Source organism: Cygnus atratus, chromosome 1, assembly GCF_013377495.2.
Source record: "Cygnus atratus isolate AKBS03 ecotype Queensland, Australia chromosome 1, CAtr_DNAZoo_HiC_assembly, whole genome shotgun sequence".
Taxonomy (NCBI): domain Eukaryota; kingdom Metazoa; phylum Chordata; class Aves; order Anseriformes; family Anatidae; genus Cygnus; species Cygnus atratus.
Genome location: NC_066362.1, coordinates 65,024,425 through 65,037,775, shown reverse-complemented (window position 1 = coordinate 65,037,775; position 13,351 = coordinate 65,024,425). Strand labels below are relative to the sequence as shown.

Here is a 13,351-nt window from a genome sequence, read left to right as displayed (position 1 = left end):
CTCCCAGACATCCAGGAAAGTTAGGAAAAGCTCTCTTGACAGAGGGAGTTATGACATGATAAGAACAAGACCTAGTTTTTCTCCAGGCATCTGCCAGGGTTAAATGTTTGCTTGTGTCTACAGCAACTGCAGTGTGCTGAAAATTACAACCCTACAAATAAGCAACGTTTGTGGAACGTTGTATTTTCTGTAACATATTGTAAAAGCTGATGGAAATTAAAATTACTACTGGAATGCTACATCACTAACAAAGCATGATGCATATTAAAGTGACTACTGCATATGCATATTCAGTTTTCTAATGCATAGCCAGCTGTCACAGAATGTGTCGGAAAAAGGGATGGAGGGTCAATTGATCCCCAAACTACTTACTGGCTACCATTACATAGCCCAAATCTAAAAGGGGAAATAATTTGCATAGTCATCCATTAAGTTTTTTACGAGGCATGATTGTCCTTTAAATCCTGTATTTGTTCATATCTGCTGTGTTTTCATTAACAAAAGTTCTGTGTAATACCGGAAGCCAGACAATACAAATCCCATTCAGACTATGTGTGAACTTAGAATCACAGTTTTGCTTCATTATAAAGACTCAAAACAATGTTAAGTTCCATCCTTTGTGGTAAGCTATGGAATGATATAGTGACTAACAAGAAAAGTTAGACCTTCAAAAATGCCAATGAATTTCTTAAAAATTGAATTGCAAAGGGAATTCACATTCTCTCCATGCTTTATGTGCTAGGGGTTCTGTTCTAGAGGACAGAAGGATAACCTAGAATTGAATATACTATTTAATGAGATTAGAGCCACCTGAGCAAGAATGACACCTTCAAAGCTGGGCAATACTGAGAACTATCCACTAATAGTGAATCCACTAAGGCCCAGACTTCTTTCTGAGAAGGCATCTAAAAAGTACTGGGGCAGGAATGGAAAGAGAAAGAACGTTTTGATCTGAGTAATTCACAAAGGTGGATCTGAGCTCAGTGAGAAAATACATGTCTGATAGGTCAGATTGTTTTCTGTAATAAAATCTGTAGATGCAAGATGGCATGAAAAATGGGTTTCTACCAGGCTGAAATTGAGTATCTGACAGTTTCATGGGCCTTAACATGTTGAGCTGTACTATCCAAGGGATAAAGAAAGTATACTCCACTTAGCTGGCAGGCTAGGTTGGAATTTGATATGCCAGCAGTCTATATGGAAGAGAAATTAGCCAGGAACTCAGCACTTGAAATTCACTTATCCTAGAAAAACATGTAACACCATTTTACCTAGCATAACCAATTTGCTTCAAAGCTGATGATACCTACTAAGTTATGGAGGAAATCTTGAACTTCAAGTTTGGAGAGCTTTTCTTTAAATCCGTTTAAACTGTTTCTTCAGTAGCTTTGTATATACTGTCCAAAAGCAAGTTCATTGATTAATTAGGGAAGCATGATCTCTCTTCACTAATAGTTGAAAGAAGACAAACCAAACTTATCCTTCATCATGCCATATTACCATCAACAGATCAGACTAAAACACTTCAGCTATCTACCCTCAAAATCTGATCACAGTGTGTCAGGATGAAGTTCTCCAGTAATTTAAGACCAAATGCATTGGGCTTCACTTGGGTTTTCAGAGTTTTGAATTCTCTACTGACTGTATGTACATGCTATGGTGCCTCATTACAAACAGTTCCTGATACGTAAAGAATTCAGAAGGTTCAATTGATGAGAAGGTAATTTGATTACCTTTCCATTTTATCCAGATAAAATCATAACTGAAAAAAAGTTCCCCCAAAAAACTGTGAATCTGTTTAGACTGAAATTCAGTTCTTTCCACTATAAGGATATTTTTTCTTATTGAATACTCAATAGTTAGAAAAATCATATAATCACAAGGAAAAAAACAACAGTGTATATTTGCCTCTTTGCATATAATTTGTGGATTAGGAACTATATATTAAATTATCCAAATGTGGGTGTGTAAAAAAAAGAAAATAATTACTAAATTTATGCAGTATTACAGTTGCGTATTAAAGCATCCAAATATATTTTACACAGCTTATGGATATGCAGTTCATCAGCAGCAATTTGCTGGATTGCTGGATAGTTGCTGCAATATAGATACAATAGTAGACAACTCCAGCCACAAAATATTCTGAAAATTCCTCCTGAAAACTCTGGAAGATGCTGGAGGAATGGGACATGAAAATACACATACTACCTTCCAAATATTAGTTTCAAGTTCCTATTCAAGTATCTCGAAATTTCAGCAAATGTTACCTCTCTACAAAAAGATAGCATATCACTTCCTTTTCACAATAGCCAAGCTTTAGTTTCTTGAAGCAAAAATTTTCTACACCAGCCCTTGAGCCTCTTTTTTTATCCTGTTTATAGACCAGACACTCGTTAACCTCTCAGATCCCTGGAGAATTGAGGTTTAAGGGAACCCAGGAGGAAAAGACAAATTTGGAAACCCATTTATCCAGCTCACTAGAATTGAGACATTATGGTTTTCATTCTTCCCCCACTCCCCAAAATACCAAATTTCCATCATCAGAGCTTTCTGAATAAACGAACATTTTGTTACTGGACTCAGGAAGAAAGAAACCACATGCCTGTTAGGGACAGAGACAGGAGGAGTGGACTATGTGCTTGGGAGTGTGTTTATTTGACTGGATTGCAGACGGTCAACCAAAGAACATGCAGATCATATATTTTTAAGCATTTCATAATGTCTTATTATTAATTCCAGCCAAAACCACCAAGACCAAAATTATCTGAAATTGGTGCTTGTGTGTCCTGACCCCAAAGCCAACAATGGTTGCATAAAAAAAATCTATGTTCCTCTCAGGTTTAATTTTTTGTAATCAATTAGAAGGCAGTGCCCTTTAGAGTCTTTAGAGAAGACAGGTCTCCATAACTAACAAATTGAAATGTGGTCCTGGGTAAATTTTACTTCCAGGAAACCAAAATGTTGAAATCCTTGAGAGAGGGAGGCTATAAGCAGAGGGCTCTTCTAAAGGAAGGAGTTTTTATTGAACCTGTCACTTGTCATTAAACACTCCATATTTTACCATAGCCTGATATTTTCATTAGAGCATACAGACCTTTTTCATCCATGAATGAAAGCATTCCCTTCAGCCTTATGTTGAATATGGGGAAAGACTCCTTAAAATTGAGCCCACCCAAATGGGACAATTAGGTTCACAAAAGCAGAAAAGGAACCAGCGAAGGTCAAGTAATATTAACACCGTGATAACTTATTCATTTTAATTTTGAGTACCACATGTTACTTCAATCTTAAGTTCTAATTTGCATTTGTTAACATCTATTTTTATCTCAGAAATACTTACATATGATTATAGAGAAAGCAGCAGAACTACTGAAGACACCAGTGCAGAATAAAACACAGCCTAAGCAAAGTGGAAAAAATGCATATTGCTGTATAGAAATATCTGATTGGAAAAACCTGAATGTAAAAGGGTAAAGATAATGAAATTACACACTTTGACATATTTGTTCTCAACTGTAGCTTCCCTGTTAGACCTCCAACCTGCAACAAAATAACACTAGAGAAAAAGAAAAAAAAAATCAAACTTGGCTTCCTCAAAAGAGACAATTGTTATGTGTCTAGTTTCTATATTTAAGATGGTTATTCTGACATTGATATTAAAAAAGAGGAAATATTTACAGTAATTTTCTGCTAACTATGCTATTCCTGGTTTTATATCTATGATATCTCTACTACTAAAACACTTTGCAAGTAAAGAATTGGACAGTACATTCAAAAGACACGTGTACATTCTTAAACAACTCTGATACAAAGCAGTGTCGTTCATTAACATCACAATTTCTGAGTAAAAGCTGTATCACTGCTGTCACCAAAGCTATAAAATCTCATTGAAGTATCAGAAACATGTCTTAAAACTTAACTTAACAGGACTTAAAGTTACCAATAACCCGAATATCACTGTCTGTCCATTTCTATGTAATGTGTTTGTACAACTACACACGTAACTTATTGTTCTAAAGAAGAGCAATTTTAATATGCTAACAGGAGCTGTGAGAGAACAAATTTCAGGCTTTTTTTCAATGCATTCCATTTGTGTAACAGAAAGAAAAACGAAAAGGGAAGGAATAATGTTGGGGGAACAAGCCAGTACAGAAAGCGTTGCGTTTTAGAAACTGGAAGTACTACATCAAAAAAAAAAAAAAAAAAAGATCTTATGGAATAGTATCACCTGATAAATACAACATGCATATAGTTGAAAGACAGATGTCAAGTACTACTTTCCTTTTCAAACTTAAAATATAGATTTACACAAATACAGATTAGAAATCTAAACAAATATTAGATTATTTTTAGAAATTTTAAGACATTTCACTAATACAAGGACGATTGTGTTATTTCAATTTAAGCTGCCACATAACAAGAGCCTTGTGGATTGCCATAGCATTACAGCCACAAAACCCATTAGCAGATGTAGAAAACCCACATCCCAGCCTTTTATAAAAGTCTGTAGTTATGAAATCATTTTCATACACTTGGAACTTAACTATTTCAGTGCACTGCACATGTAGGACTTGAACTGAGGGGGAAAACCACAAAATGTTGCATCTGAGAGCATTCCACATGGACACGTTTCTGCGGTTCTTTCAGAAGTTCTTGAAGAGTTGAAACCTTCCCACTGGAATTTCACAGAACAGAGTAAAGAAGTATCTGTTTAAATTAAGGAGGGGATTTGTCTCTGCTAGTGAGCTCTTAGGATTTATTCTATGTCTTTAGCGTAGATGTAGCAAGAAACATAGCTGGTAACAAGAACCAGGATTTAATCTAGGATAACAAAGAAAATACCTATGAGAAGGCTTGCTCCCTAAGGAATTAGAAAACAATTTTAAAAGATCTTAAGGGCAGATTATGATTTCCATGTTTATTTTCACTTACCAATAAGAAAGTTATTTTTGTAAATCCAAGAAATCACAGGCAAAATATTTATTATTTCTTGGCATCATGGGATCTTCATTTTATTTCATGGCAATAGTTTAACATTTCTACGAGAACACTTGAAAACTTAACTGTTTGATAAACCACCCAGAGCTGATATCAACATAGAGCAGACTGAAAAATATTTCACTTGGTTTCATACTGGTGACTTTAATATGCCTAGACATATTTGAGATAACCAGTTAATTCTGTGTGGCAGGAGCATGTTACAATTTCAAAAATAATGCAAACTGTCTAGTAACCATACTGAGAGTTCATGGAGTAGGGTTTCGTTGTCAAGCAAGGCTGAGTAAACACAGAAAACAAGGTCCTTCAGTTACCCGAAAACAATTTCAATTTACTATAAAAATATTTACTTGGTTATCTTTCATTTGCTGAAGAATAGGCACCAATATAAGGTAATATCAGCTTGGAAAACACACAAAATAGCTAAAGAAAAATGCTATTAGAAGAGCAGTGAAGGAAGAAACATCACACCAAGCTCAACGTCAAAATGATCAAACTATTTCAATGATACACTTCATAACTGAGTTGACAGTTAGAAACCTTTTTTTCTTTTTCTGAAGATGGAGTAAGCTATGAAGAAAACGGAGAGGCTTCTTTCTTTGAAGTGCTCTGGGATAGATGTGTCCTTTTAAATAATGAATAACAAACTCGTATGTAACAGCTACGAAAATAGATCTGGGGGTGATGTAGCTAAGGCTGATTGTCCATACTACTTTTATTCAATTCTTATGTTACCTGAAGCTGTTGGGAGCTGTCGTTAAGATTATCCTCCCGTCTCCTGGCCTCCTCCAGCATCTGTGCACTCTTCTTCTTCTCTACTTGCTCTTTGTGCTTCAGATTTGCTACCTTCTTATTTTGATCTTTAACTTGCCTGTAAAAGAGAAGAGCATTCAGAATGCAGTCCAGCGTACGCTTCCAGTCAGGCCTAGCACTTGTGAGTTGTACTGACGAGAAGTGGTACCCTCAAACGTGGTGACTTTGTTTGCACACATTGTAAAAACCAAGTTTATCCTCAAGCGTTACCCTCAACTGTTAAGTCAACCTAAAGAACACTTCAATTTACTCACTACTATTAACTTAAATGTGGAAAGTTCTGCAACAAGAACCTTAAAATGATTATATAGTATATAACCTATTAATCAAAAGATGCATTTGTCTTCTTATGACTATGTGGTATGGGTTACGCAGAAATCTTTTCTCTGTTCATACACACGTGTGCAACGCATGCATCTAATAGTCCATTTTGCTATGGCTACCACTGTATCTAATGTAAGGATAATAGGAGGATTGAAAGGAACAAATACTGCAACATGATTTGAACATAGAAGAGTACCTACAAGATCTAGGCAGTCTGTTTCCAGAACTAAAGCTATTTATGTCTTTTCAAGCTCAAGTTCTACTTGTTTACTAAATATTTTGAGGAATTTCATATCCTTTCTTTTTACAGAAAGGATCAAGAAAGAGCAAGTAAGAGCAAACTATTTCAGAAAGCATAATTTCCTTTTCACTTGCATCTATGAATTATTTTTGATGATCCTGGCAACTACCATTGCCTGCAGACAGGGTTTGGCCTTTCTGGGCATTAAGACACATGGAGTATTGAATCTAATTACAGACCCTTTAATCTCAGCCTCCTGACCACAGGGAACTTAAGTTTAAACTTTTAGTCCAATCAAAACAAAACAGGCTAGCTTTGCTTCCTCAGCCCTTTTCTCCATAATTATATCTGGAGTTTGGATTTTGGAATAAAAGACAGATTCTTTGGTTGCAAGATTTCCCCAAAACATCATACAAGTAGTAGAGACAGCTCTTTAATTTACTGTTTAGAAAGCAGAATGATATACTAGCTTCCTATTTGGTATGTTATCCACACAGAGAAGGAAGAATGTTTCTTCTGTATTTCAGAATACTTTTAGAACAGATCACAAACAACTTTGCTTTAATATTTTCTTCAGAACTCATAACAACAGTATCATCGAGAACATATCTCCGCAATATATATATATATTCAAATTATGTGGCATATGGCTAGTCAGTGTTTTAAATTCTCACAAAAATGTAGGTTCAACACTGAGCTCTGCTTTTTGCAATGTAAGGCAACCGGAGATGGAAAAATTGCAAAGATAGCAAATTTTCCTTGGTGCTAAAAAAACTTCTATTAGTGAGAAAAAGTGCTGACATCCTCCAGAGACTAAGAAAAAAGGAAACTCCTTTTCTGATGATGTTAAAGAATTATTGGCATACTTAACTACCTTTTCCAACAGTTACAGCTGATTTGAGTCAGAATGCTTTTTAAACACTACTAGTGTAATTGTTAAGTTGCTCTAACCCAGTGCTACACACTGGTAATGGGCGCACTGCCCAGTTTGAAAGCAGACTTGCTCAGTGATTAAACAACTTATTGGAAATATTATATTGGCACCAGCTCAGCTTGTACAATACACGGCTCTAGCTGTCCTATAAAATAAACAGAGAAAGTACAGCTAAGTTAACACAGAAAATGAAAATATGCAAGCCTGACACATTCAGATCCACATAAGGATTCTTATTCAACATCTAAATTAAAAGTAAGGGAAATAAGTATTTTTGATATACTTGCAAACCTGGATTCATCTGCTGTAAAAATGGTATTTGTTACTGTAATCTACTGGTTAGATAAGAGAAAACAATATTAATAAAGCTATAACCCTGATCAAAACACGTATAGGGAAGATCATCTCCTGCACAGTCCAAAAATGTCTTCAAACAAAATATGCACTTCAAAGAAAGGAGTAATTATAAGGATCTGTGCTATTATGTATACCTTCTCATGTCTGAACCAAAATTAATGTCTTCCTAACAATTAGGTAGATATTCTGAGACAAATTCAAGCTTTCCTAAAGCAGTTTAAAAGATGTAGTCTTGAAATTACCTAGTGCTTATAATACTCATAGTAATGTTTGTAATTGCCATATTCTTTGGAAACTTGAATTTATGTTCAGGATACAACTGTCACTGTTCCTTTTTCAAAAAGCAACAAAAAGTTGGGCAATGAATCTTTCAAATGATACACGTATCTACAGCTTTATCTCACTGCTGGGTAGTCGTAGCATTGCTAGACCAAAATTTTGGATAATGACATTTTTTGAGGTATGGCTCCTAAAAATATTTAGCACTCAAAAGAAAAAAAATCTTTTCCAATGCTTAGAATCTTTCTCCATTTTTGCAATATGTCTTGCCAAGTACTGGTAGAATGGAATCTATCAGAGAAAACAAAGTAGAATCAAAATCAGGCTTCTAATATGAAAACAAACAAACAAAACCACCACCACCACCAACAAAAACACAACATCCATGCTTTTCCTTTATGAAATTCTGAATTTCTAGCAATGAGGAATTGCTGTTATCCTAAACACCATGGGAAGTGAATTAAAATATTCAAAATAAACAATAAAAACTTTCAAATGAGAAGTTTCCACATTTTCAAAGACTTTTTATATGGGGAGAATAATTTAAGCAATGGAAAACCAATGGAGAATCAAATATTCCTGAAAAGTGGAAAGAAGACTGATCTAATTCACTTTACTACCTGCAAGTGCTTTGGAATATTTTTCATTCCTTTAAGATTCAATTCCAATAAGATTAATTGCTTTACAGACCCTATTATTTATTAAGGTTTTAATGAAATTAATTTATTCCATGCTAAATTGAATATTTTTGCATTTTAATACTAATCTCATCATCTTTTACTGTTATGCACACCAGCATATATAGCTGTTAATTCTTTCCTCGTATGGATTTTTCATGCTACATGTTAATGTACTGTACGTTGTTATCATCTGGCTATCTTTTCTGGAGTAATTTCAGATGTTCTTCTTGTGAAACAGAAGATGACAAAATATTAACTGAAAGTATGTGGAAGTTAGTTAATTTTGAATTTTCTAATTATGTTTTAATTTTGTCCTTCAGTTATATACCCAAACCACAACTGCTTTTATACTAATCCAAGTGTAAGTATATATTTACAATGCATTAAAACCACTACAGAAGCTTATCTTCAAAATGAAATAAATGCATATACATACTGTATTTTGAATAATGAATGCATGTGTTAGGAAAAAATACACTGATTTCATGCACATCAAAAGATATTGCCTGTTTTATTCATCTTACTTGGTTTTTTGGAAAATATTTCTACGTTAAAAAGTAGACATACTGTCAGTCAGCCATGTCAGAAATACTGTGTTTAGCTAGAGCCTTCATTGATGTAGCATTACCACCACCCACAGGACAGTCCACAGTTGCTGCAGCTACTAATCCTGATGGACAGAGGAACTTCACTGGCTTTAAAGCACACTGTTTCTCAACATAATTAAACTGGTGCAGTATATATATATATATATATATATATAAAATCAACATTGCAAAAAATGTAAAATGTCTGTATGCAATGAATGAAGATCATAAGCACAGTAATATAGCTGAGGTGTGGGATTTTTTATTTGATTTTTTTTCTCTGTGTATAGTTTTGGTGCACAAATAAAAATGTTCACGTTTTGGAAAGTATAATAGAAGGAAAGGAGGAACTATTCCCAAAAATGCTACTTAACATGGAATATAAGAAAAAAATATTTTCAAAAAGTGTTGTTTTAGCTTTTAGTTGCTTAAAACTCACTTTACCTTATAAGTAGTTGATCACCTAACCACAGAGAAGAATGGCAGCATTTGGAAAGGTTAATTGCTTAACCTCAAGAAAAAGAAAATGATGAATGAAAGCTAAATAAGTGATGTAGGAAACAGGACTGACCACATCACATAGTCTCATCACCACAGCTGCACATCTGATTGACAGTCAAAGCAAAGCTGCCAAAGCTCGAGCTCCCTATCTTACTTAATGAAAAAATAGAATCAGGGAAGTAACATACTGCTGAAGATCTATCTGAAAGCTAGTATGTCTGGACTTCTTTTAGAGCCTAAGCATTATCTGGGGCTGGTCCTTTGCTTCATAGGGCACTATCAACAATCCCAGCTTCTAAAGTAGTTATACTACTGCTAAAAAAGAGGTGCATTAACTTACGAAGTAAAGGAAACAATAATTTCATTACAGTTTTCAGACAGCTTGGTCTAATATTATTAACTCTATTCCACTTCGTGTCTGAGATAAAAGTCCAGACAACATACTTTCAATGAGCTGCTTTAGTTCAGACGCACAGCTGGCTAACTCCAGCATCCAATGACTTCTGCTTGTGAGTCTCCTTCAACAACCTCTCATCATTTTGTTGCACTGTTTCTTGCTGTTCCGTAACATTTATATAACAAGCTAACACATGCCAATGAAAATATTAACAGATCCTGAGAATTTAACTGGTCTGCTGTATGTGAGTCAAGAAGTCCCACAGTGGCTTTAAGAGATGGAGAGGGTGGACTTCATTTCCTGAAGCTAGGAAATTTTGGTTTTTAAAACAAAGTGAGTGTTCAGATCAGCACTGGAGGGGACAAGGGATGAACATCAGGAAGGCTATGGGAAACCAGCTTGCCCCAAATTTTCGCAACAGGGGCCTAACAATGTCTGAAACAGTAGGTAGGGAAGTCAAATACTAGATGAAGTTCTCAACTCTACACGGGTTGTCTTCCTTCCTCGAAGTTACGAATCATATGCATGGTATCAATGGATGCTTTCTGGTGTTCAGCAAGCTAGTCATCTCACCTCTGTCTCTAGCTTAAAAAAATAAATAAAAAAAAAAGAGAGAAGTTTTTTTTTCCAGAAACAGCTGATAGGAAGATAGGGAAAGTGAAGCACATGGCATATAAATCTGGCACAAGTTAGAGAAACTCTGTACAATCAGAAACATGGTCTAAAACCCTTATATTGTTTAAAACCACCTTTAACAGAAATCCATTACCTGACACGCAAGCAATACATAAAGCTTATAGATAACACATTCCAAGAAGTGAGATAGCACAAGTTATTAATGGTATATGGTATGTTTCATGGGAAGATGTAAGCAAGTCCTAACCAGATCACTCTATCAGCCTGCAGTAGAGATAACAGCACCAACATGCTACCTTTGAACATTATTTCTCTGAGTAACTAAAGGCCTTCAAACTCAGGTCCAAGCTTCTCTGAGGTAAATGTGTCAACTGTCAAACACAACCAACCTTCCGTATTTCTCCATACAATGCATAATTACAATATACATTAATACATAATACATATTAATAAAACAATACAATATGTATTATGTATTTAAGTTTGCTCTTCATCTTATTGTTCTAAGCTCTCTGACTCATTCTAGCAGAAAACTAAAAAATGTAATCAAAACTACACACACTAAATCTGAATGTTACAGGTGCTTCTACTGTGAAGTGTTATTTCTCAGTGATCTCTAGGGAACATACGTTTATAGAAACATGGAAATAATTTTCCTCATGAAATGATGTAGCATCAACAGTCAGTGAATTTAAAGAAAGGTATGTAATAAATACAAGAACAAATAGAGAAATTTTACTAAAGATGAGAAGCACATGTGTCTCCAATGCATACTCTAAGCACTATCAGGCTATTCTATTTCAGAGAAAATATATTTTTTCCTTTCAATCTCTTGATTGAACAAAAACATAGAATAAAGGAGGCTATTCTCCAGTCAGGAGGTAGCAGCCCAATTACACACAAACAGTGGTGAAGTGTTCTCTTAGTATTCTCAAAACAACTGGAAGAAAAGAAAAATGTGCATTAATGAACTGGCTATAACTGAGGGATTAACAGCAGAGATTAACAGGAGATCTCTCATTTTAGTTCAACAAGTCCATAACAAATTAAAGAAACCATATGTTCACTTTTAGACAGGGTCAGATACAACATGCTAAAAAGAAGACTGAAGCAAAAAGCTTTAGCTAAGCATCTGTTGCACTACATGTTTTCATTCATCTGTACTTCCATCGTTGTAGATATAATCCGCAACAACTAATCACACCACTCTTTTAAAACTAAAGTGCAGCTTCCCAACTATTTAAACTCTCAAAATCTACTTAGTAGGAAGTAAGTTTTGTGATGAAAATAACGAATACATACCATAATTTCATAACTGATGATAAATTTGAAATCGGGTTTCAGAGATTAAATGTCTAATCAATTGAACATCAAGTTCTATAATTACCTTTAACCTTAAACCTTGCATGCTTTAATTTTTATTGAAGTTAAGAGCTTAAAAAGTACAAACTCAGAGCGAACCCTAAAACAGAGCTGTAAAATAATGATAGGGGTACTCCTTTGTTAAGGAAAATACTAATGCTTTAAGACCTTATGACCTGTTATGACCTTAATACCAGTATTCAGTAGTTCAACAAATAAGTTTGTTTTGTTGTATTTTTTCTTCTGCTTTTGTTAATTGAGCAAACAGATGCAAAGCCAAAAATGACATTTGTAAAATGGTTGATGAGGCCTCAGTGTGGATTCCTTCTCCCTGCTACATGCTGAGTTAGTTGAATTTGGCCCTAGCAGTGTAGGAAGAACTCCCAAAGGTGCTGTTCTTTTTACCTTCAACTCCAAATCATGAGCCAACCACCCTGTGAACAGATCACACACAGCCAGTCACTCTCTGCTCAAGAGACCTGCACAATTTGGCTGAAAAAAGTATTTTCTAAACAGCAATAAAATCTTCCTTATGAATGGCATCTTATTGAGGTTTCAGAGGGTATTTTTATGATCTAAGATCACACACATCTCTTTTAACTGCAGTCCCACCAGCCAGAAAAGAAAACAAATCAAAACAGAGCAGTTGTTTTCTTTCATAAGAGTATGCAATCTTTTCATTCCTGCTAGAATAATACCTGATACATACAATAATAATAAAAAAATGGAATGTAAAAATCAGCCATTGAAACAAAAACAAAAATTAAATATAACGTAGGGGGAATAAAATTCTAAAAGCAAAGCATTAAAAAACTATGCTAGAGTAGCTTATGTTTATTTTACATCATATATTAAACAAGCTATCAATAAGGAAAAGTCCTCTTCTAAAAGCTTTCATAAATGTGGGATAAGGGTTGTATATTATCCTGTTATTTTGAAATAGGTCACGTTAAAGAATCAAAATACATCTTACACTTTAAAGCTGACAGCTATTGAAAAAATAGTTTACAATGAAAGATATTAAAACGAGCAGTTGTTAAGGACAAAAAAAGAAAGCAAAATGAATGTACCAATTCAGTGGAAGAGGATTTCTGATACCAAAGAAAAATAAGCATGAGAACATTCAGAATCTTGACTGTGTAGGGAAGAAAAAAGTTAATAATAGCTCCAAGGAAATGATGTGAGAACAGAGATGCTAGCAGGACCATTCTGAAAAAAAAATATAAAACGGTTTGTTTCAGG

At 34.6% G+C, this 13,351-nt stretch overlaps 1 protein-coding gene across 6 annotated transcripts in view; it reads right to left on the bottom strand.

The window, feature by feature from the left end:
* ERC1 (ELKS/RAB6-interacting/CAST family member 1) overlaps nucleotides 1-13,351 on the bottom strand; it is a 307,518-nt gene that overhangs the window by 139,567 nt on the left and 154,600 nt on the right. For all 6 annotated transcript variants that reach the window (XM_035550781.2, XM_035550783.2, XM_035550786.2 and 3 more), the window contains one exon: nucleotides 5,734-5,869. In XM_035550781.2, coding sequence (XP_035406674.1) covers nucleotides 5,734-5,869 — 136 coding nt within the window. The remainder of the gene's footprint in view (nucleotides 1-5,733; nucleotides 5,870-13,351) is intronic.